General features: G+C 48.9%; 1 protein-coding gene across 4 annotated transcripts in view; it reads right to left on the reverse strand.

Annotated features, from left to right (window-relative positions):
* Positions 1-23844, reverse strand: part of tex10 (testis expressed 10) — a 115490-nt gene extending 91646 nt beyond the window's left edge. For 2 of the 4 annotated variants that reach the window (XM_078237272.1, XM_078237279.1), the window contains exons 1-5: positions 23711-23844; positions 15288-15477; positions 11611-12326; positions 6190-6421; positions 4978-5090 (exon numbers count right to left, since the gene is read on the reverse strand). In XM_078237272.1, the coding sequence (XP_078093398.1) occupies positions 4978-5090; positions 6190-6421; positions 11611-12326; positions 15288-15467 (1241 nt within the window). In that variant the 5' untranslated portion in view covers positions 15468-15477; positions 23711-23844. Of the gene's footprint in view, positions 1-4977; positions 5091-6189; positions 6422-11610; positions 12327-15287; positions 15478-22674; positions 22859-23710 lie in introns of those variants that run through there. The other 2 variants (XM_078237255.1, XM_078237264.1) reach the window with 2 other exon arrangements.
* Positions 23845-23899: the final 55 nt, after the last annotated feature.

A 23899-nucleotide genomic window follows, 5' to 3' on the forward strand; every position in this document is an offset into this window, starting at 1 on the left:
CGGTGCCACGTGATAGCGAGTTGAGGAACAGGGAGAGAGTGCAGTTAAACATGTGGTTGCGGGGATGGTGTAGGAGGGAGGGTTTCAGATACGTGGATAATTGGAACACATTCTGGGGAAGGTGGGACCGGTACAAACAGGATGGGATGCACCTGAACCAGAGGTGCACCAATATCCTGGGAGGGAAATTTGATATGGCTCTTCAGGGGGGTTTAAACTAATTTGTCAGGGGAGTGGGAAAAGGAGTTGTAGTCCAGAAGTCAGTGAGGGTGGTGAGGTATTGGGGAAGGTATCAGGGTCAAGGGTGGATACCGGTAGACAGGAAGGAGGGTTGAAGTGTGTCTACTTCAATGCAAGGAGCATCCGGAACAAGGTAGATGAACTTGGGGCGTGGATTGGTACTTGGGACTACGATGTTGTGGCCATTACGGAGACGTGGGTAGAACAAGGACAGGAATGGTTGTTGGACGTTCCGGGGTATAGATGTTTCACTAAGTGTAGGGAAGCTGGTAAAAGAGGTGGAGGAGTGGCATTGTTAATCAAGGATAGTTTAACGGCTGCGGAAAGGCACTTCGAGGGGGGATCCGCACACTGAGGTAATATGGGCTGAGGTTAGAAATAGGAAAGGAGCGGTCACGTTGTTAGGAGTTTACTATCGGCCCCCAAATAGTAATAGAGATGTGGAGGAAGAAATTGCTAAGCAGATTATGGATATGTGTGGGGGTCACAGGGTAGTTGTCATGGGGGACTTTAACTTTCCAAATATTGATTGGAACCTTTGTAGGTCAAATAGTTCGGATGGGGCAGTTTTTGTGCAGTGTGTGCAGGAGGGTTTCCTGACACAATATGTGGATAGGCCGACAAGAGATGAGGCCACATTGGATTTGGTACTGGGAAATGAACGGGGCCAAGTGTTAGATTTGGTTGTGGGAGAGCACTTTGGAGATAGTGACCACAATTCGGTGTCTTTTGTTATTGCAATGGAGAGGGATAGGGCCGCACGGCAGGGCAAGGTTTACAATTGGGGGAGAGGTAATTATGATGCGATTAGGCAAGAATTAGGGGGCATAAGTTGGGAACAGAAACTGTCAGGGAAAGGAACTAATGAAAAGTGGAACTTTTTCAAGGAACAAATACTGGGTGTCCTTGATAGGTATGTCCCTGTCAGGCAGGGAGGAAATGGCCGAGTGAGGGAACCATGGTTCACAAAAGAGGTGGAATGTCTTGTGAAAAGGAAGAGGGAAGTTTATGTAGGGATGAGGAAACAAGGTTCAGATGGCTCGATTGAGGGTTACAAGTTAGCAAGGAATGAGCTGAAAAAGGGGCTTAGGAGAGCTAGGAGGGGACATGAGAAGTCCTTGGCGGGTCGGATCAAGGAAAGCCCCAAGGCTTTTTACTCTTATGTGAGGAATAAAAGAATGACAGGGTGAGGTTAGGGCCGGTCAAGGACAGTAGTGGGAACTTGTGTATGGAGTCAGTAGAGATAGGCGAGGTGATGAATGAATACTTTTCTTCAGTGTTCACCAAGGAGAGGGGCCATGTTTTTGAGGAAGAGAAGGTGTTACAGGCTAATAGGCTGGAGGATGTCCTGGCAGTTTTGAATAAACTGAAGGTCGATAAGTCCCCTGGGCCTGATGAAATATATCCTAGGATTCTTTGGGAGGCAAGGGATGAGATTGCAGAGCCTTTGGCTTTGATCTTTGGGTCCTCACTGTCCACGGGGATAGTGCCAGAGGACTGGAGAATGGCGAATGTTGTTCCTCTGTTTAAGGGAATAGAAATGACCCTGGTAATTATAGACCGGTTAGTCTTACTTCGTTGGTTGGTAAATTGATGGAAAAGGTCCTTAGGGATGGGATTTACGACCATTTAGAAAGATGCGGATTAATCCGGTATAGTCAGCACAGATTCTTGAAGGGCAAGTCGTGCCTCACAAATTTGATAGAATTTTTTGAGGAGGTAACTAAGTGTGTTGATGAAGGTAGGGCAGTTGATGTCGTATACATGGATTTTAGTAAGGCGTTTGATAAGGTCCCCCATGGTCGGCTTATGATGAAAGTGAGGAGGTGTGGGATAGAGGGAAAGTTGGCCGATTGGATAGGTAACTGGCTGTCTGATCGAAGACAGAGGGTGGTGGTGGATGGAAAATTTTCGGATTGGAGGCAGGTTGCTAGCGGAGTGCCACAGGGATCAGTGCTTGGTCCTCTGCTCTTTGTGATTTTTATTAATGACTTAGAGGAGGGGGCTGAAGGGTGGATCAGTAAATTTGCTGATGACACCAAGATTGGTGGAGTCGTGGATGAGGTGGAGGGCTGTTGTAGGCTGCAAAGAGACATAGATAGGATGCAAAGCTGGGCTGAAAAATGGCAAATGGAGTTTAACCCTGATAAATGTGAGGTGATTCATTTTGGTAGGACTAATTTAAATGTGGATTACAGGGTAGGGTTCTGAAGACTGTGGAGGAACAGAGAGATCTTGGGGTCCATATCCACAGATCTCTAAAGGTTGCCACTCAAGTGGATAGAGCTGTGAATAAGGCCTATAGTGTGTTAGCTTATATTAACAGGGGGTTGGAGTTTAAGAGCCGTGGGGTTATGCTGCAACTGTACAGGACCTCGGTGAGACCACATTTGGAACATTGTGTGCAGTTCTGGTCACCTCACTATAAGAAGGATGTGGAAGCGCTGGAAAGAGTGCAGAGGAGATTTACCAGGATGCTGCCTGGTTTGGAGGGTAGGTCTTATGAGGAAAGCTTGAGGGTGCTAGGGCTGTTCTCTCTGGAGCGGAGGCTGAGGGGAGACTTAATAGAGGTTTATAAAATGATGAAGGGGATAGATAGAGTGAACGTTCAAAGACTATTTCCTCGGGTGGATGGAGCTATTACAAGGGAGCAGAACTATAGGGTTCGTGGTGGGAGATACAGGAAAGATATCAGAGGTAGGTTCTTTACGCAGAGAGTGGTTGGGGTGTGGAATGGACTGCCTGCAGTGATAGTGGAGTCAGACACTTTAGGAACATTTAAGCGGTTATTGGATAGGCACATGGAGCACACCAGGATGATAGGGAGTGGGATAGCTTGATCTTGGTTTCAGATAAAGCTCGGCACAACATCGTGGGCCGAAGGGCCTGTTCTGTGCTGTACTGTTCTATGTTCTATGTATTCATGTATTCCTCTAGGTGCCCCTTAAGTGCTGCTATCGTATCTGCTCCCACCACCTCCTGGGCAGCGCGATGCAGACATTCACATCCTCTGTAAAAAACTTGCCTCGCACATCTCCTCTAAACTTTTCCCCACGCACCTTAAACATTGTCCCATAGTACCTGACTTTTCTACCCTAGGAAAGAACATCTGACTATCCACTCTGTCCATGCCACTCAATCTTGTAAACTGCTATCAGGTCACCCTTCAACCTCCATCATTCCAGTGAGAACAAATCGAGTTTATCAAACCTCTCCTCATAGCCAATACCCTCCAGACCAGGCAACATCCTGGTAAACCTCTTCTGTATCCTATCCAAAGAATCTACATCCTTCTCGTAGTGTGGTGACCAGAATTGTACACAATATTCCAAAGGAGGCTAACTAAGGTTCTGTACAGCTGCAGCATGACCTGCCAAGTTCTATACTCAATGCCCTGACCGATGAAGACAAGCATGCCATATGCCTTCTTGACTACCTTATCACCCGCGTTGCCACTTTCAGTGATCGGTGGACATGTATGCTCAGATCTCTCTGCCTGTCAATACTCATAAGGGTTCTACCATTTACTGTATAATTCCTACATGCATTGGACCTTCCAAAATGCATTACCTCACATTTGTCTGGATTAAACTCTATTTGCCATTTCTCTGCCCAAGTCTCCAACCGGTCTATATCTTGCTGTATCCTCTGACAATCTTCTTCACTATCCGCAACTCCACATATTTTTGTGTCGTCTGCGAACTTACTAATCAGAGCAACTACATTTTCCTCCAAATCATATATATATACTATGAACAACAAAGGTCCCAGAACTGATCCCTGTGAAACACCGCCAGTCACAGCCTTTCATTCAGAAAAGCGCCCCTCTACTGCTACCCTCTGTCTTCTATGGCCAAGCCAGTTCTGTATCCATCTTGCCAGCTCTCCTCTGATCCACGTGACTTCACCTTTCACCATGAGGTACCTTGTCAAAGGCTTTACTGAAGTCTATGTATACAACATCCACTGCCTTTCTCTCATCTGTCATCTTCGTCACTTCCTCGATAAACTCAATCAAGTTAGTGAAGCATGACTTCCCTTCACAAAACCATGCTGTGTATCACTAATAAGTCTAAAAATAATAAGTCTAAGAATAAGAACTAGCCACTTCCCGAGCCAAGCTCTAAGCATGGAGGTATAGACCACACAACACAATGGAGTGTGTCTTTGGTGTGAAGATGGGACTTTGTCCCCACATGGACTGTGCTGTGATCACTCCTACCTATACTATCATCATGGACAGGTGCATCTGCAACAGGTAGATTGGTGTGGACAAGATTAAATACATTTTTCCTTCTTGTCCCTCTTACCACCTGCCACAGGCCCAGTCTGACAGATAAGGCCTTTAGGACTCAAACCAGCTCAGTCAGTAGAGGTGCTATCAAGTCATTCTCAGTGATGGACACTGAAATTCCTCAGAGTACAATCTGTGCTCTTGCTACCCTCAGCACATCTCCATGTTGAACACCAGTTGGAAGGAGTACTGATTCATGTGAAAATACCAAACATTGTCAAGTTGCAAGTAGGTTCATACACTACAAGGACTGAGCTGTACTGCGATTGCAAGGATCCTTAGGAACCCTAGATATAACAAAGCTTTATCCAGTAACTCAAGTTTAAATTCTAGCAAGTGAAAAAGCAATGTTAAAATTGCATCACACCAGTTCCAAAAACTTTAAGCTACTTACAGCTTCAATGCAATAACAAATGTTCTCGTGGTATTCGTCACATACTTACTTTTTAACTCCATCTTTCTTTTTATGTTTGGCTGCCTCCAACACAGAATAAGGAAAATGTTTTAAGAACTGATCTTTAAAATCACAGAGATAGTGATTCCTTAACCAGGATTCCTGAAAAACATGGAAAGAATATTTAACTACAATTGGACAAAGTAAAATACTAAACCAGGTGCATCAAAACTTTTGGTCTTTGTAAGCTTCTTTGTAGTCCACTATGATGCCTTCGAGACCTCAAACACAATTTAAATCCAGGTTCTAGACAATTTATATAAATCTCAAATTCTTGATATTGAAAATCCTAGTATTCTGATTGTATTTACCAACCGATGGCACAACATTAAGAATAGTTCTTACAAAATCTCCAGGCCTACTGAATTCAAAGGCCAGACAAGTGTATGAGAAACAGGTGGACAAAGTGGGTTGGACTGCCTTAAACTCGGTGGAGGGTGGGGCTCATTCAAGCCTTCAAGCCATGGAATTTTTCTAATGTGCTTAACAACTCTGTGTATAGCACCTTTAATATTGAAAATAGATCAAATGTGCTTCACTTAGGCTTAAGGCAAAAAAGGGAGACAAAACAAAAGGGGTCATGAGGAAGGGTGCCTAAAATCTTGGTCAGCCTGTTGATTTTAAGGAGGAACTTAAAGTAGGACAGGAGAGGAGTTAAGAGGAAATTCCAGAGATTGGGGCCTTGGGGGCTGAATATCCCATGATATCTTAGGTCCATCTATGAGAATGAGTGCAGCTGACTCTTATATATCAACCAATGTTGCATCCAACTGACAGTCATGGATGAGCTATTGCAAAAGTACAAATCTCCGAAGCAATCTCCCCTCCCCCTGCAAGAAGACGTCAGAGCATCTGTTCAGATCAGGAGGCCGAACAGGTTTTAGATAGTGCTATGAAGTGAAATCAGTTAGGTTTGAAGTATTCATACTTCTATGAAACTAATGCACCACCCTAAATTCAGTTCAATTATTAATCCCCTTACTTCCACAATGGAAGACATTGACTTAATCTTAACATTTTCTCACCACTTCCTTTCATCTCTGATATTTATATGCTCCCAGTTTATTTGTGTAAATGCCAATGGTAAAAATTGTTTTTCTGTTTGAAACAAAGAAGTTATTTCAATATCCTTGCCCCACCCACAAAGAAATCACTACAATAACTCCACCTCATTTAAAAATTAATAATGTATTTCCCTTACTAATTTCAAAGTCTCATCCTGGTGCCGCATTAGCTTCCACAACAGTTGGATGATGCCGAGAACCTGCAACCTAAGCATCATGGCTTCTGGTTCAAGTAGATTACTTGGTGTAGGGCCAGTAAGCTGAGGAGAAGCTTCCACCCAACACTCCAATAGAAGGGGCACGAGTATCTGAATGAATCCTTTAAGATTCTCTGCTGAGGGCAAACTTTCTTCAGTGTCAAGTGAAGGTCTGGAATATAAACAGAAAAATAAAGGCACAATGGAGATTCTGAGCCACAAAATATTGCTTTCCAAACATATGTAATTTTAGTCTTTTTATTGCCAGTTACAGGTCTATCCATTTTTCAAAAAATAAATTCTTAAGTACTTAGTAACAGAGATAAATGGAAAAGGAAAAGAGTGTAAAGAATTATTTTTAAAGAACTCCAAGTAATGCAATAAAAGCATGAATACTAGAAATGAAAGCATAATTAGGGAATGTACAGAAGGATAACCGAATTGAGAAAAAGACAAATATTGTTACCAATCATGAGAAAGAACCACCAAGTATTATATGTTTGTGAGAAACATCACTGTCCACTACAATCCCCTAGGCTGAAAAGATACTGCAATATTAAACTTTGGTACTCAAAATACATTTATGGCTACTCCCTTGTTCTTAAATTTGTAATTCCTACTGGCTCACCTCAGGAAAAAGAGGTTTAAGAAGGAACCAAAATAACTAACTCCTAAAAAAAATTCATAATCTTTCACAGTAAAAGACTATAAAGAAAATTCTAAGAATTCTAATTGATGTGAAAAAACATGAATACAAGAAATAAAAGAATTAGAGAATGGCGCAGAAGGATAAACAAATCAAGAAAGGACAAATCTGGCTTCCTGTCATGTGTTCCCATTCAATGCAAATTATTGGACAATTGCGTTGCTCTTCTGATGGCCAAATTCAGTGGTAATATTTCCTTGAACCGAGGCTCCCATTGAATTTGATTGTGAAATTGCTGGATTTACACTATTACCAATCATTCCAGACACAGCCATTTCAATCTGATTAATTAATGTCATAGTGCATCTTGGTATTAAAGGGATTTGTGAGCATGAAATGACAAATAATCTGTGGAATCTTACTGCTGACTCAGAGATCACAACTCCAAAATTTTATCTTACGACTCCGGTGGGAATCACAGCCCAGTTCGGGAAGGCCAATCCTAGAGAATTTTTAAACACTGTCATTTGACCCTCTGCCAGCCTTGCAATCTGCATGTCTGCAAATTGTTGAAAAACAATAACTGTTTTTGACAATGCAGAAGAGGATCATTCTTTCAAATATAAAGTAAATCAATTAGTTATGGATGATAACAACTGGGAATATAGTACGAATAATTTCAGGCATGAATAGTGTAATCTGCTCCAGAGAAAAAGGTTAACTTTGGACTTGGGTTCCCACAGTTCATCACCACTGAAATTTTCTCTATAATTTTTGGATCTAACTGATAACGTTCAATTGCTATGATTAACTAACTTAATTGTTGTTGCATAATTGCCAAGATGGTTGAAAGCAAACTAGATGGTCATTGGCCTTTGTCCATTAATTTCTACGTTGTTATGGAAGCAGGGCATTAGCATACCCATTGAGTGTCCACTGTTCACTATCATGGACAGGGTTGCGGGTTCTGTATTGCACAGGTCAAGAATGTCTGCATATTTTGCACACAAAAACCAATACAACAATTCTCTTCCATTTTCCCTCGCTTAATTCATTGGATTGTTGCACCAGCATTGTGGTGCAAATGTCATTGTCAATGGGGAACTCAGTCCAGTTAAGGCTGCACACCACAAAACTACCATTGTAGCATTTTCCGGCCGATGAATATCAAAACTCTGCAGCACAGTTGTCAATGCCAGCTCTTTGGAAAGAGCAGAAGCAAGAACCTACAAATTATTATAAATATCAAAATACTGTGGATGCTGGAAATTTGAAATAAAAACTGAAAATGTTGGAAAACTCAGCAGGTCTGGCAACATCTGTGGACATGATGTGGAGATGCCGGCGTTGGACTGGGGTAAACACAGTAAGAGTTTTAACAACACCAGGTTAAAGTCCAACAGGTTTATTTGGACAACACTTTTGCTACCAAATAAACCTGTTGGACTTTAACCTGGTGTTGTTAAAACTCTTACAACATGTGGAGACAGAAACAGAGTTAACATTTTGAATTTGTATGACACTTCTTCAGAACTGAAGAGAAGTAGAAATGTGATAGGTTTTATATTATTCAAGAGGATGTAGAGTAGGTGGAGTAAAATAGATCAGAAGTAGGTGAGTGTTCAGGAGAGATTTGCCAAAGATGTCACAGACACAAGACAAAGGGAATGTTAATAGTCATGTTAAGGACTAAAGCAGGTGCTAATAATAGTGGCATAAAGGTAAGCTAGCAGAACGTGTTAATAGCAAAACAAGAGTCAGCATTCCGTGAAAGCAAAACAATATATTACAAAAGCCAGGTGGGTATTGGGCTTCACTGAAACACAGCCAAGGACTGAACTGTGGGCATGAGAGCAAGATGGTGATTTAAAATGGCAAGAGATTTGAAAATATTTGAAATTCAGTATTCGGCTTAATGCTGATAGCTTATAGTATAGGAAAACATTCCTATTCAGGGTCATTCGGGATCAATGAAAACTGAAGGAAATAAACTAATATTGGTTTAGGAAAAGGAGATGTAACTAAATTCATTAGGTCCTACACTGCAAGTTAAAATGGTATTAAATCGACTATCAAAGGTATAGGTAATACTTTCAAAAATATTTAATTATTAAAAAACTGCCCAACTCTCAGTTTTACCTTCCAGATATTCTGGATTTTGCCTCTCGGTTGACCTTCCATTTCAAATAATCCTTACACATATGATTTCCCCATCACCCTCCAATCAATATTTAGAAAGAGTTGAAGCAATTAATCTTGGCATTAAGCACAATTGAAGTTCCTCAGACTTTCAGAATCAGTTATGAATAGCTAACCTGACAAAATTTAACAAAACTCCTCCAATGGTTCAGTGGGTAACCAAATTTCACCAAAGCTAAGCAAGCACCCAGACAAGATAGCAAAACTCAAAATGAGCAGCTGAAACCCCTACAAAACAAGCCTTAGCAGAAAGTTGGACAAGGAAAAAATAGTACAACGGAAGATTTTATTCCTGATTTTTAAACTGAAACATCTTATTTGTAGATGGGTTTGCTGTGCGGATCCCCTGTATAGTTTCCCATTTTTCACTGCTCAAACTCTCAAACAGACAGGCCATTTGGCAAAACTAAAATGCATCTGATGCCTATGGAACATCTTAATAAAAACTACAGAAATCAGAAGAAAATCAGAAGCAATAAACGTAGTGAAAATGCACGAGTGTGATTAGAGAATTGTAACCTAATTTTAGATTGATTACCATTAAACCACAAAACTAATGACACAAAGACAGAGAATATGTCTAAAATATACATAGGCCAGCTATGAATAGGAATCATTCACACAGAAGTGAATTAGATCACCTAGGGGCTGGGGTAATTGCAGCTGAAGCTGGAGAGCAGTGTCAGTGTGAGGATTGTAAGGTCAGAGGTGGTGCTGGGAGTGAAGGCTTCTTCAAGGATCTGCAGGAAGCATTGTTGAATTCCACGAATAGCACTTAGGTTCTGGAGCCAACAACCTCTTGTTTTACTACTGGATTCCCAAAGCCCCAGGAAACATGGTTAAAATTTAATTTCTGCCCATCAAGCTCCTAGCTGCACTGTAGAAGCAGGATTTAAATAGATTTTCCACCCAGTGACTCACCATTGTAAAAATGACAATGGGTGTGCACTTTGCGGTCGGGGAAGAGTATCCCATTTACAGAGTTTTAGCCATCCCCCTCTCCAACCTTCTTACACTCATCCTGGGATGGGTGTGGATGTACATAGAAGTCATAGGCTCTGTCCATCACAATTTTTACCAAATACCTTAACAAGATACATATAAGCAGTTTCTAGCTTACTGATGAGGCAGAATTAAATTTTATAGAAACATAGAAGATAGGCCAAATGGCTTCCTCCTGCTCCGCCATTCATTACGATCATGGCTGATCATTCCAACTCAATAGCCTAATCCTGCTTTCTCCCCATAATCTTTGATCCCATTTGCCCAAATGCTATATCTAGCTGCCTCTTGAATACATTCAATGTTTTGACATCAACTACTTCCTGTGGTAATGAATTCCACAGACTCACCACTCTTTGGGCGAAGAAATGTCTCCTCACCTCCATCTTTAATGATCTACCCCGAATCCTCAGACTGTGACCCCTGGTTCTGGACTCCCCCACCATCAGGAATATCCTCCCGGCACCTACTCTAGCTAGTCCTGTTAGAATTTTAAGTCTCTATGAGATCCCCCCTCATTCGTCTGAACTCCAGCAAAAACAATCCTAACCTAGTCAATCTCTCCTCATACATCAGTCCCGCCATCCCCGGAATCAGCCTAGTAAACCTTTGCTGCACTCCCTCGAGAACAAGAACATCCTTCCTCAGAGAAAGAGACCAAAACTGCACACAATATTCTAGGTGTGGCCTCACCAAGGCCCTGTATAATTGCAACAACACATCCCTGCTCCCCTGTACTCGAAACCTCTCGGCAATGAAGGCCGACATGCCATTTGCCTTCTTTACCGTCTGCTGCACCTGCATACTTACCTTCAGTGACTGATGCACGAGGACACCCAGATCCCGCTGCACACTCCCCTCTCCCAATTTACAGCCAGTCAGGTAGTAATCTGCCTTCTTGTTTCTGCCTCTAAAGTGAATAACCTCACATTTATCCAAATTATACTGCACCTGCCATTGATTTGCCCACTCACCCAGTTCATGCTGAAGGATCTCTGCACCCTCGTCACAGTTCACCCTCTCACGCAACTTGGTATCATCTGCAAACTTTGAGATGTTACATTTTGTTCCCTCATCCAAATCGCTAATATATATTGTGAATAGGTGGGGTCCCAGCACCAATCCCTGTGGCACCCCACTAGTTACTGCCTGCCAATTTGAAAAGGACCCATTAATTCCTACTCTTTGTTTCCTCTCTGCCAACCAGTTTTCTACACATCTCAGTACACTTCCCCCAATCCCATGCGCTTTATCTTGCACGATAATCTGTTATGCAGGACTTTGTCAAAGGGAAGCCATGCAAAAGAGATTTTTGAAGAGCTAGCACCTAAACAGATTAAGTGGCTAATTGTGTTCCTTGCTCAATAAATGTACTTTAGCATGTAGAACAAACATACAAAGCAAGCTCAACTAAAAAATAGTGGATAATTAAAACAGTCTCTTTTCTACTCAGTTAAGATTCAGTCATTTAATATTTCTATGTGTGGGAGTCAGGTCTTCCTAAAGTTTCTCACCTTAGTTTGAATGGAATTACAGTACTGGGTTGGGATCCAGAGTGCTCATACAACTGTATTTTTTGCTGTCCAGTTACATAATTCTCCCACTTGATCTGCAACGTGGTCACATGTTCAGATTTGATCCTGTCGTCTCTCTCAAAAATAGCTTCATTCTCCACAGACTGGCTTGAACCCGCAACAATTGCCTGAAGGAATTTTCTCAACCTACTCAGTACATTAAGCCGCCATTGTTGAGAAGTAATCCGGCGGTTTGGGTTGACAGATAGCATCCAGGAAGACATTTTCCCTCCAGTTTTCAATTCCTTTGACAATCTCTGATGTGAAATGAGCTCCAGGAAATTCTTCAGGAGGACACTGCTATGGTCTGTTAGAAGTTCAGGATAATGTTCCAACAAAATATCTAAGATCTTCAAGGCATCCTCTTGTATCCCTTCCACTATGTGAGTCATTGCACTGGAAAGGTGTGCACAAACCAAAGGATAAAAAGGGGCCATTTGATCACCAGATATTCTAGGAGCAAGAAAGTTTAAAAGTTGAACTGCTGCTGATCTGACTGTGGAGTCTTTGTCTGTGAACACAGCTGCTACATCACTGAGAATACTGGAAAGATGAGATGCAATTACTGACGGATGCTGGGATACAAGATCTTTAAGGCCAATCAGAGCACTCTGTTTGATGCCTGAACTATAATGGTGCAACTGTGTCAGCAGATCCTATTGAAAGAGAAAAGGAAAAACTAAATTAAAAACTGTACATTGTACAATATAAACAAAAATCACACAATGCTTTTTAATCCCTCAGAAGGTGAAATTATTAAAATCTGGATGCGCAAGAAGCCAGAATTAGAGGAACACATATCTCACAGCATTCGAAGGCTGGACAAGATTGCAGAGATGAAAGGTCATGGGAGGATTTAAAGGCAAAGATACTAAGCTTAAAACCAAGCCATGACTTAACTGGGAGCCAGTGTACGTCAGCAAGCACAGGAGAATTGGGTGAAAGGAATAAGGTGGAACTAAGAGTTTTAGACTGCACACACTCCACTCACCAAAGTTGAAAACAGTCTGGTTCAGTTTCACAACAGTGGTATTGGAGGACAACACCAGGAACATCATCCAAAAACAAAATTCCAGTTTCTGCCTGGCTGGAATTGAACCTGGGTCCCTGGAGCTGTGAGGGAGCAACGTGCTGCCACTGTGCCACTTTACACATGGTTGGAAGTACAAAAAATAAGTTGGGGGGGGGGGGCGTTCAATCTTTGCATTCTGAAATGATCTTGGAATAGTGAGCAGATTTTGCAGATGACAACAGATGCTTTGTGTGGTCCAGTCAGAACTGGCGATGAATAGCTAATCCAGCAATCCATCATAACCACTTTAGTCTGCACCCATTGACATCGGGAAGGCAGAGATCAGACTCCCGCCCACCATCGAGTGAAAAGGTTTCTCCACAACTCCCCTTTTAGCCTTCTCCCTCTTAAATCCATGGCCCTGCTTATTGCTAATTTTGCCAATTCTTTCTTTGCGCTCTGTAGGCAAAAGACTTACAATTTGTTTGACAGTAATCCAAATGGAAGCAGATCATTTTTAGCAGCGCCAATAGTTGAGCATTGGAATATCGGCCTACATTAAGTGCTCAAGTTTCTGGGCTGGGACTTGAACCCACCACATTCTGAGACAAGACTGCCACCATCCACTGAGCTACATAAGAGTGGCACAGCTTGAACATGAAGAGTCTACCAGAACGAGACCCCCAACAAATTTAATGTAATAACGTTTGCCTACGCTTGTTGAAAATGCAGGAGGCTTTGAAACGTAGGATTTAATTGGCAAACCTGCACAGGCCACAAACTTAGTCAATGTTTTTCTTACTTAACCTTTTGAGAGTTGCACAAATTAACCAGAAGAAACATTCCATGCAAGACAATCCTGCCCAGTTTGGATTCAAATGCAAGTTATGCGTTCAGGAAATGTCTTCTCTTTTTCTACTTGAGCACAATCTTTCAAATAAATAAGTAGTAAGCCTGTAAGTTAACTGAAAACTTTAAACTACTGTTTATGCAGTCCCCTTGTTGAATCATTCAAACTAATGTCTGTCAAGACCACATGGTGTCCATTTTTTTCAAGGCCTGTTTTTAGGTATTCACTGTAAACAGTAAAGTTTTAGTATGTGACAAGAATGAACAAGAATTGATTTGGACAATAAAGATACCAATGACATACTGAGACATAGACAATTAACACATATTCTGTGCCAATTTAGCCTGTGTCAGTTAAAGATATGTTGAGTGCAGGCCACATGACCTGGTACTCTTGGGGAAATGTCATCAGTCAGGGTTTCTACTGTTGGAAGTAGCCACACACAAATATAAATTGAGAACAGGATCTAGCACAACTGCATGTCCAATGCACTCACTGCCTTGGCAGCACATAACAAATCGGCACTTGTGAAATCAGCAAATAAAGATTTACCTCATGTTATGCTCTTGGACCAGACCTCAACATTTTTTGTCCAATCCAGCGAGGGAGAAGTCACTTTTTGTTTAAGGTAGACAAAGTTTAGAGAATAAAGATTCCATGGTTTTTAAACTAAAAAAATTTATTACACAAAGTCTGAAAAGTAAAATAATTTACAATATCTATTTGATCCTCCAATATTCAGAATCAACAAGGACATGTAAATTAACTGTGGTCAAATAGACCACACTGCACAATAAATGGCAGATGTGACCAAGACAGATCACACAGATTTCTCAGCAACCACCCTAGAGTCAGTCTCCACTGTGAGTTAACACTGTCTTATGAACAAAAACAGCACAGTACAGGAACAGGCCCTTCAGCCCACCAAGCCTGCGTCGCCACATGAAGGTCTTTCTAAAGACCTTCTGCCTCTACACGGTCCGTATCCCTCTATTTCCTGCCTATTCATATATCTATCAAGATGCCTCTCAAATGTTGCTGTTGTATACGCTTCAACCGCCTCCTCTGGCAGCGCATTCCAGGCAGTTAGCACCCTTGTTAAAACTCAGTCTCCCTCATGAGGGATTCCAAACTTGTCACTTTTGAAGATTAAGTCCAAAGCCACTCCAATTCAAATTGCCTAAACAAGTGCTCACCTCCCAGGGTTTCGATATCATCTCCCAAGACTACATTCCCCTGGATTCCCAAGGCTGCACTCACAAGTACAACCTTAGTTCTACAGCCATGATGAGTGTAACACCATGACTGTAAAGTGTCACCTTCACCCCAACAACCCACAGCACAGAATCTCAACCCTCCTCTGCCTTTTAACTCTCTAGGACTTATCTCAAGCCCTCACACATGGAGCCTTCCATCTTCTCAGAGCTAACAGAACACTTTAGCTGCATGGAACTTCTCTTGCTCCTGACTCTCTCTTCACCTAAAACTGACTGACTCCTGAGCTCTTCACTGACCCCTGAATTGATCTGGGTGATCTATCAAAACACTGAGTGTCCCATCTTTATTACTCGGCAAAATCAAATGTAACAAGTATTGGAACATCCTGCATCCTGAATGGAGCAAACCCCATAGGTGCTAACTTACAAAGCACACAAGGATAAAAATAACTGATTTCATGACAACCTTCAAGAGAGTAAATTGGAAGGAAAAACTACTGTGTACTTATCTTGATTGTCAAATAGACAGCACATGTACCTTTATGTTAAGTTTGCGGTGATTTGTTGGCAGTGATGCATCACTCTTCAGTTGCTCTGGAACATGGATGGCGTGTGTTCTGAAGCTGGTGTTGGTTGCATTGTCTGCTTTTGGTTTCCTTTTACCAACTTTTAGCTTCACTTTTTGAAAGTCATCTTGACGTTTTCTCTTCTTAGTCATCTTGGTTTCCCTGTAGTAAAGAACATTGATTCTTAATTTCCCACAATAAATGGTGAGCCTCAGATGTGAAAAATGCCTCAAGTTTCCATTAACTTTACTCAGCAAGAGTCACCTTGGGACACTTGCACATAAGAAACATAGGAAATAAGAGCAGGAGTAGGCCATTCAGTCCTTTGAACCTGCTCCACCATTCAACATGATCATGGCTGATCCTCCATCTCAGCACCATACTCCACGCTCTCCCATACCCTTTGACACCTTTACAGTCAAGAAATCTATCCATTACCTTCCTAAATATATTTAGTGACTTGGCCTCCACAGCCTTCTGTGGTAGGTAATTCCACAGGTTCATTACCCTTTGAGTGAAGATTTTTCTCACCTCAGTCCTAATATCCTAAGACTGTGACCCTTTGTTCTAGACCAGTTTGCTGTGGTTATGCATATACCTGTATGGCAGAAAACACAACTGCTAATTGCAGTTTATGGTCAATTTGCATCAGATCAGTGTCATTTATAGCATCACAGAATCTCTACAGTGCAGAAAGAAGCCATTTGGCCCATCGAGTCTGCACCGACTCTCCACATCCAACCCAGGCCCTCTCCTCGTAACCCCGAACACCTAACCAACACATCTTTGGACAATAAGGGCAATTGAGCATGGCCAATCCATATAATCTGCACATCTTTGGACTGTGGGAGGAAACCAGAGCACCAAGGGGAAACCCATGGGGAGAACATATAAATTCCCAAGGCTGGAATCGAACCCGGGTCCCTGGCATTGTGAGGCAGCTGTGCCACTGTGCCACCCTAATTTAGATCATGACTGATTGACATTGTAATATTTCAACTAGCTCATCCAATGTACACTTATTTTGTTATCATAAATAAAATGTCCGGTGAAATTTTTTCACCGTGTTCAACTACCAAGCATTAGATTTTTTAAAATCTTAACTTTTATCTTAACTTCCAAGGGTAACTTTTAGGGTGCAGACACAAATGCACAAACATATAAAATTAGTTATGGCTTCAGATTGTTGTTAGCTCATTACTGATTTGTCATGGATATATTACTGCTTCCTTGATGAGACAATTCTTCAGGGAGCACGGGTGAAAGTTGGGACATCATAGCCTTATCTATACACAAAAATTGGACTATTTCTCACATTAACAGATTAATTCAGAAGGTCATTCAAAGATCTCAGAAATGGTGAAACCTCAAACAGGGAACGCGACAAAGGGAATAAGATGAATTAGAGGAACCGGTTAACTGCTCTGCCCCCACCCCCCGCTTACCCACTCTGTCCACCCCTCCCTTCAGTTACCCGCTGTCCCCCTTCCCCCACCCTTCCCCTAGTTACACGCTCTGCCCACTCCTCCTCCCCTCCCCCCGGTTACCCGCTCTACCCCCACTTCCCCAGCCCCTGGTTGCCCACTCTGGCCCTCTGGTTACCCGCTCTGCCTCCACCCCCTAACCCCCGGTCACCCACTCTGCCCCTGCACTTACCGCTCTGCCCCCCTCCACCCAGCTAACCCGCTCGGCCCCCCTCTCCCCTGCTCTGCCCCCCCCTCCCACTCTGCCCCCTCACCCGCTAACTCACTGTGCCTCCCCTCCCCCACTTACCCGCTCTGCCCCCTTCCCCCCACTTTCCCGCTCTGCCCCCCCGCTCTGCCCCTTCACCATTCCCCCATCTCCCCCCCACTGTTACCCACTCTGCCCCCCTCCCCCAACTGTTACCCGCTCTGCCCCCCTCCCCCAGGTTACCCGCTCTGCCCCCCTCCCCTGGCTGTTACCCCCCCTCCCATCCCCCTGCTGTTACCCCCCTCCCCCCACTGTTACACCCGTCCCCTCGCCCGCTGTTACCCTCCCTCCCCTCCCCCTGCTGTTACCCCCCTCCCCCCACTGTTAACCAGCTCCCCTCCCCCCGCTGTTACCCCCCTCCCGTGCTGTTACCCCCCTCCGCTCCCCCCGCTGTCACCCCCCACCCCCCGCTGTTACCCCCCTCCCCACTGTCACCCTCCCTCCCCTAATAGCCCCCTCCACTCCCCCCGCTGTTACTCCCTCCGCTCCCCCTGCTGTTAGCCCCCTCGCCCCACTGTTACCCCCTCCTCCCCGGCCCGCTGTTAGCCCCCCCCGCTGTTAGCCCCCTCCACTCCCCCCGCTGTTACCCCACATCCCCCGGCTGTTACCCCCCCTCCCCGACTGTTACACCCCACTCCCCCGCTGTTACCCCCCCTCCCCCCGGTTACCCCCCTCTCCCCCCCCCCCCGGTTACCCGCCCTCCCCCCGCTGTTACCCCCCCTGCTCCCCCTCTGTTACACCCCTGCCTTCCCGCTGTAACCCCCCCTCCCCCCCCACTGTAACCAACGCCCCTGCTGTTACCCCCCCTCCGTTACACCCCTCCTCCCCCCCGCTGTTACTCCCCCCGCTTTTACCACCACCCCCCTCCCCCCGCTTTTACCACCACCCCCCTCCCCCCCGCTTTTACCACCACCCCCCTCCCCCCGCTTTTACCACCACGCCCCCCGCTTTTACCACCACCCCCCCTCCCCCCGCTTTTACCACCAACCCCCCCTCCCCCCGCTTTTACCACCACCGCCACTCCCCCCGCTTTTACCACCAACCCCCCCCCGCTTTTACCACCCCCCCTCCCCCCGCTTTTACCACCACCCCCCCGCTTTTACCAACACCCCCCCTCCCCCCGCTTTTACCACCCCCCCTCCCCCCGCTTTTACCACCACTCCTCCCCCCGCTTTTACCACCACTCCCCCTCCCCCCGCTTTTACCACCACTCCCCCTCCCCCCGCTTTTACCACCACCCCCCTCCCCCCGCTTTTACCACCACTCCCCCTCCCCCCGCTTTTACCACCACCCCCTCCCCCCGCTTTTACCACCACCCCCCTCCCCCCGCTTTTACCACCACCACCCTCCCCCCGCTTTTACCACCACCCCCCTCCCCCATTTTTACCACCAGCCCCCCGCCTTTACCTCCACCCCGCCCCCGCCTTTACCACCACCCCCCCCCGCTTTTACCACCACCCCCCCTCCCCCCGCCTTTACCATCCCCCCCCCGCCTTTACCACTACCCCCCTCCCCCCGCCTTTACCACCACCCACCCTCCCCCCACCTTTACCACCACCCACCCTCCCCCCACCTTTACCACCACCCACCCTCCCCCCGCCTTTACCACCACCCCCTCCCCCCGCCTTTACCACCACCCCCCCTCCCCCCGCCTTTACCACCACCACCCCCCGCCTTTACCACCACCCCCCCTCCCCCCGCCTTTACCACCACCCCCCCTCCCCCCGCCTTTACCACCACACCCCCTCCCCCCGCCTTTACCACCACCCCCCCTCCCCCCGCCTTTACCACCACCCCCCCTCCCCCCGCCTTTACCACCACCCCCCCTCACCCCGCCTTTACCACCACCCCCCCTCCCCCCGCCTTTACCACCAACCCCCCTCCCCCCGCCTTTACCACCAACCCCCCTCCCCCCGCCTTTACCACCACCCCCCTCCCCCCGCCTTTACCACCACCCCCCCTTCCCCCGCCTTTACCACCATCCCCCTCCCCCCGCCTTTGCCACCACCACCCCCTCCCCCCGCCTTTACCACCCCCCCCTCCGCCTTTACCACCACCCCCCAGCCTTTACCACCACCCCCCCCCTTTACCACCACACCCCCCCTTTACCACCACACCCCCTCCCCCCACCTTTACCACCACCCCCCCCTCCCCCCGCCTTTACCACCACCCCCCCCCCCCCGGCCTTTACCACCAACCCCCCCTCCCCCCGCCTTTACCACCAACCCCCCCTCCCCCCGCCTTTACCACCCCCCCTCCCCCCGCTTTTACCACCACAACCCCCTCCTCCCGCTTTTACCACCACCCCCCCTCCCCCCGCTTTTACCACCACCCCCCCGCCCCCGCTTTTACCACCACCCCCCCTCCCCCCGCTTTTACCACCACCCCCCCTCCCCCCGCCTTTACCACCCCCCCCTCCCCCAGCTTTTACCACCACCCGCCCTCCACCCGCTTTTACCACCACCCCCCCTCCCCCCGCTTTTACCACCACCCCCCCTCCCCCGCTTTTACCACCACCCCCCTCCCCCCGCTTTTACCACCCCCCCCTCCCCCCGCTTTTACCACCACCCCCCCCTCCCCCCGCTTTTACCACCACCCCCCCCTCCCCCGCTTTTACCACCAACCCCCTCCCCCCGCTTTTGCCACCACCCCCCCCTCCCCCCGCTTTTACCACCACCCCCCCCTCCCCCCGCTTTTACCACCACCCCCCCTCCCCCCGCCTTTACCACCACCCCCCCTCTCCCCGCTTTTACCAACACCCCCCCTCCCCCCGCTTTTACCAACACCCCCCCTCCCCCCGCCTTTACCACCACCCCCCCCTCCCCCCGCCTTTACCACCACCCCCCCTCTCCCCCCGCCTTTACCACCACCCCCCCCCCTCCCCCCGCCTTTACCACCACCCCCCCTCCCCCCGCCTTTACCACCACCCCCCCCTCCCCCCGCCTTTACCACCAACACCCCCTCCCCCCGCCTTTACCACCACCACCCCCTCCTCCCGCCTTTACCACCACCCCCGCTCCCCCCGCTTTTACCACCACCCCCCCTCCCCCCGCTTTTACCACCACCCCCCCTCCCCCCGCTTTTACCACCACCCCCCCTCCCCCCGCTTTTACCACCACCCCCCCTCCCCCCGCTTTTACCACCACCGCCCCTCCCCCGCTTTTACCACCACCCCCCCTCCCCCCGCTTTTACCACCACCCCCCCCCCCCCCGCTTTTACCACCACCCCCCCCCCCCGCTTTTACCACCACCCCCCCCCCCCGCTTTTACCACCACCCCCCCCTCCCCCCGCTTTTACCACCACCCTCCCCTCCCCCCGCTTTTACCACCACCCCCCCCTCCCCCCGCCTTTACCACCACCCCCCCTCCCCCCGCTTTTACCACCACCCCCCCTCCCCCCGCTTTTACCACCACCCCCCCTCCCCCCGCTTTTACCAACACCCCCCCTCCCCCCGCTTTTACCAACACCCCCCCCTCCCCCCGCTTTTACCACCACCCCCCCCTCCCCCCGCTTTTACCACCACCCCCCCCTCCCCCCGCCTTTACCACCACCCCCCCTCCCCCCGCTTTTACCACCACCCCCCCTCCCCCCGCTTTTACCACCACCCCCCTCCCCCCGCTTTTACCAACACCCCCCCCTCCCCCCGCTTTTACCAACACCCCCCCCTCCCCCCGCTTTTACCACCACCCCCCCCTCCCCCCGCCTTTACCACCACCCCCCCCCTCCCCCCGCCTTTACCACCACCCCCCCCCTCCCCCCGCCTTTACCACCACCCCCCCTCCCCCCGCCTTTACCACCACCCCCCCCTCCCCCCGCCTTTACCACCACCCCCCCTCCCCCCGCCTTTACCACCAACACCCCCTCCCCCCGCCTTTACCACCAACACCCCCTCCCCCCGCCTTTACCACCAACACCCCCTCCCCCCGCATTACCCCCCCTCCCTCCGCATTACCCCCCCCTCCCTCCGCATTACCCCCCCCTCCCTCCGCATTACCCCCCCCTCCCTCCGCATTACCCCCCCCTCCGCATTACCCCCCCCTCCCTCCGCATTACCCCCCCCCCTCCCTCCGCATTACCCCCCCCCTCCCTCCGCATTACCCCCCCCTCCCTCCGCATTACCCCCCCCCTCCCTCCGCATTACCCCCCCCCTCCCTCCGCATTACCCCCCCCCTCCCTCCGCATTACCCCCCCCCTCCCTCCGCATTACCCCCCCCCCTCCCTCCGCATTACCCCCCCCCCTCCCTCCGCATTACATAGAACATAGAACATAGAACATAGAACATTACAGCGCAGAACAGGCCCTTCGGCCCACGATGTTGCACCGACCAGTTAAAAAAAAACTGTGACCCTCCAACCTAAACCAATTTCTTTTCGTCCATGAACCTATCTACGGATCTCTTAAACGCCCCCAAACTAGGCGCATTTACTACTGATGCTGGCAGGGCATTCCAATCCCTCACCACCCTCTGGGTAAAGAACCTACCCCTGACATCGGTTCTATAACTACCCCCCCTCAATTTAAAGCCATGCCCCCTCGTGCTGGATTTCTCCATCAGAGGAAAAAGGCTATCACTATCCACCCTATCCAAACCTCTAATCATCTTATATGTTTCAATAAGATCCCCTCTTAGCCGCCGCCTTTCCAGCGAAAACAATCCCAAATCCCTCAGCCTCTCCTCATAGGATCTCCCCTCCATACCAGGCAACATCCTGGTAAACCTCCTCTGCACCCTCTCCAAAGCCTCCACATCCTTCCTGTAATGTGGGGACCAGAACTGCACACAGTACTCCAAGTGCGGCCGCACCAGAGTTGTGTACAGTTGCAACATAACGCTACGACTCCTAAATTCAATCCCCCTACCAATAAACGCCAAGACACCATATGCCTTCTTAACAACCTTATCTACTTGATTCCCAACTTTCAGGGATCTATGCACACATACACCTAGATCCCTCTGCTCCTCCACACTATTCAAAGTCCTCCCGTTAGCCCTATACTCAACACATCTGTTATTCCTACCAAAGTGAATTACCTCACACTTCTCCGCATTAAACTCCATCCGCCACCTCTCGGCCCAACTTTGCAACCTGTCTAAGTCTTCCTGCAAACTACGACACCCTTCCTCACTGTCTACCACACCACCGACTTTGGTGTCATCAGCAAATTTGCTAATCCACCCAACTATACCCTCATCCAGATCATTAATAAATATTACAAACAGCAGTGGCCCCAAAACAGATCCCTGAGGTACACCACTTGTAACCGCACTCCATGATGAATATTTACTATCAACCACCACCCTCTGTTTCCTATCCGCTAGCCAATTCCTGATCCAATTTCCTAGATCACCCCCAATCCCATACATCTGCATTTTCTGCAGAAGCCTACCATGGTGAACCTTATCAAACGCCTTACTAAAATCCATATATACCACGTCCACTGCCTTGCCCCCATCCACCTCCTTGGTCACTTTCTCAAAAAACTCAATAAGGTTAGTAAGGCACGACCTACCTGCCACAAAACCATGCTGACTATCACCTATCAATTCATTACTCTCCAAATAACTATAAATCCTATCCCTTATAATTTTTTCCAACATCTTGCCGACAACAGAAGTGAGACTCACCGGTCTATAATTCCCGGGGAAGTCTCTGTTCCCCTTCTTAAACAATGGGACAACATTCGCTAACCTCCAATCTTCTGGTACTATACCAGAGGCCAACGACGAACTGAAGATCAGAGCCAGAGGCTCTGCAATCACTTCTCTTGCCTCCCCCCCTCCCTCCGCATTACCCCCCCCCTCCCTCCGCATTACCCCCCCCTCCCTCCGCATTACCCCCCCCCCTCCCTCCGCATTACCCCCCCCCTCCCTCCGCATTACCCCCCCCTCCCTCCGCATTACCCCCCCCTCCCTCCGCATTACCCCCCCCCTTCCTCCGCATTACCCCCCCCCCCGCATTACCCCCCCCCCCCCCCCGCATTACCCCCCCCCCGCATTACCCCCCCCCCCCCCGCATTACCCCCCCCCCCCCGCATTACCCCCCCCCCCCCCCGCATTACCCCCCCCCCCCCGCATTACCCCCCCCCCCCCCCCGCATTACCCCCCCCCCCCCTTCCTCCGCATTACCCCCCCCCCCCCTTCCTCCGCATTACCCCCCCCCCCCCTTCCTCCGCATTACCCCCCCCCCCCCTTCCTCCGCATTACCCCCCCCCCCCCTTCCTCCGCATTACCCCCCCCCCCCCCCTTCCTCCGCATTACCCCCCCCCTTCCTCCGCATTACCCCCCCCCCCCCCCTTCCTCCGCATTACCCCCCCCCCCCCTTCCTCCGCATTACCCCCCCCCCCCCCTTCCTCCGCATTACCCCCCCCCCCCCCTTCCTCCGCATTACCCCCCCCCCCCTTCCTCCGCATTACCCCCCCCCCCCCCCCTTCCTCCGCATTACCCCCCCCCCCCCCCCCTTCCTCCGCATTACCCCCCCCCCCCCCCCCCTTCCTCCGCATTACCCCCCCCCCCCTTCCTCCGCATTACCCCCCCCTTCCTCCGCATTACCCCCCCCCCCCCCCCCGCCGCCGCCGCCGCCGCCGCCGCCGCCGCCGCCGCCGCCGCCGCCGCCGCCGCCGCCGCCGCCGCCGCCGCCGCCGCCGCCGCCCCGCCGGGTTACCCGCTCTGCCGCTTTCTCGACGCTTCTTCAGCCGCCACAAGCCTGCGCGGCTTCTCCTCATCAACACGCACTGTAGCTGTCCGATTGGGGTGCCTGTTTCCTTACAGCGATGCTGCGTCTTTTTGGAGGAGGGGCGGGGGATATAATTAATCTCAGTTTTCCCCCCTGTTCCGGTCCATGGGCTGTTTC

The sequence above is a fragment of the Mustelus asterias genome, chromosome 2 (assembly GCF_964213995.1).
Source record: "Mustelus asterias chromosome 2, sMusAst1.hap1.1, whole genome shotgun sequence".
Classification (NCBI taxonomy): domain Eukaryota; kingdom Metazoa; phylum Chordata; class Chondrichthyes; order Carcharhiniformes; family Triakidae; genus Mustelus; species Mustelus asterias.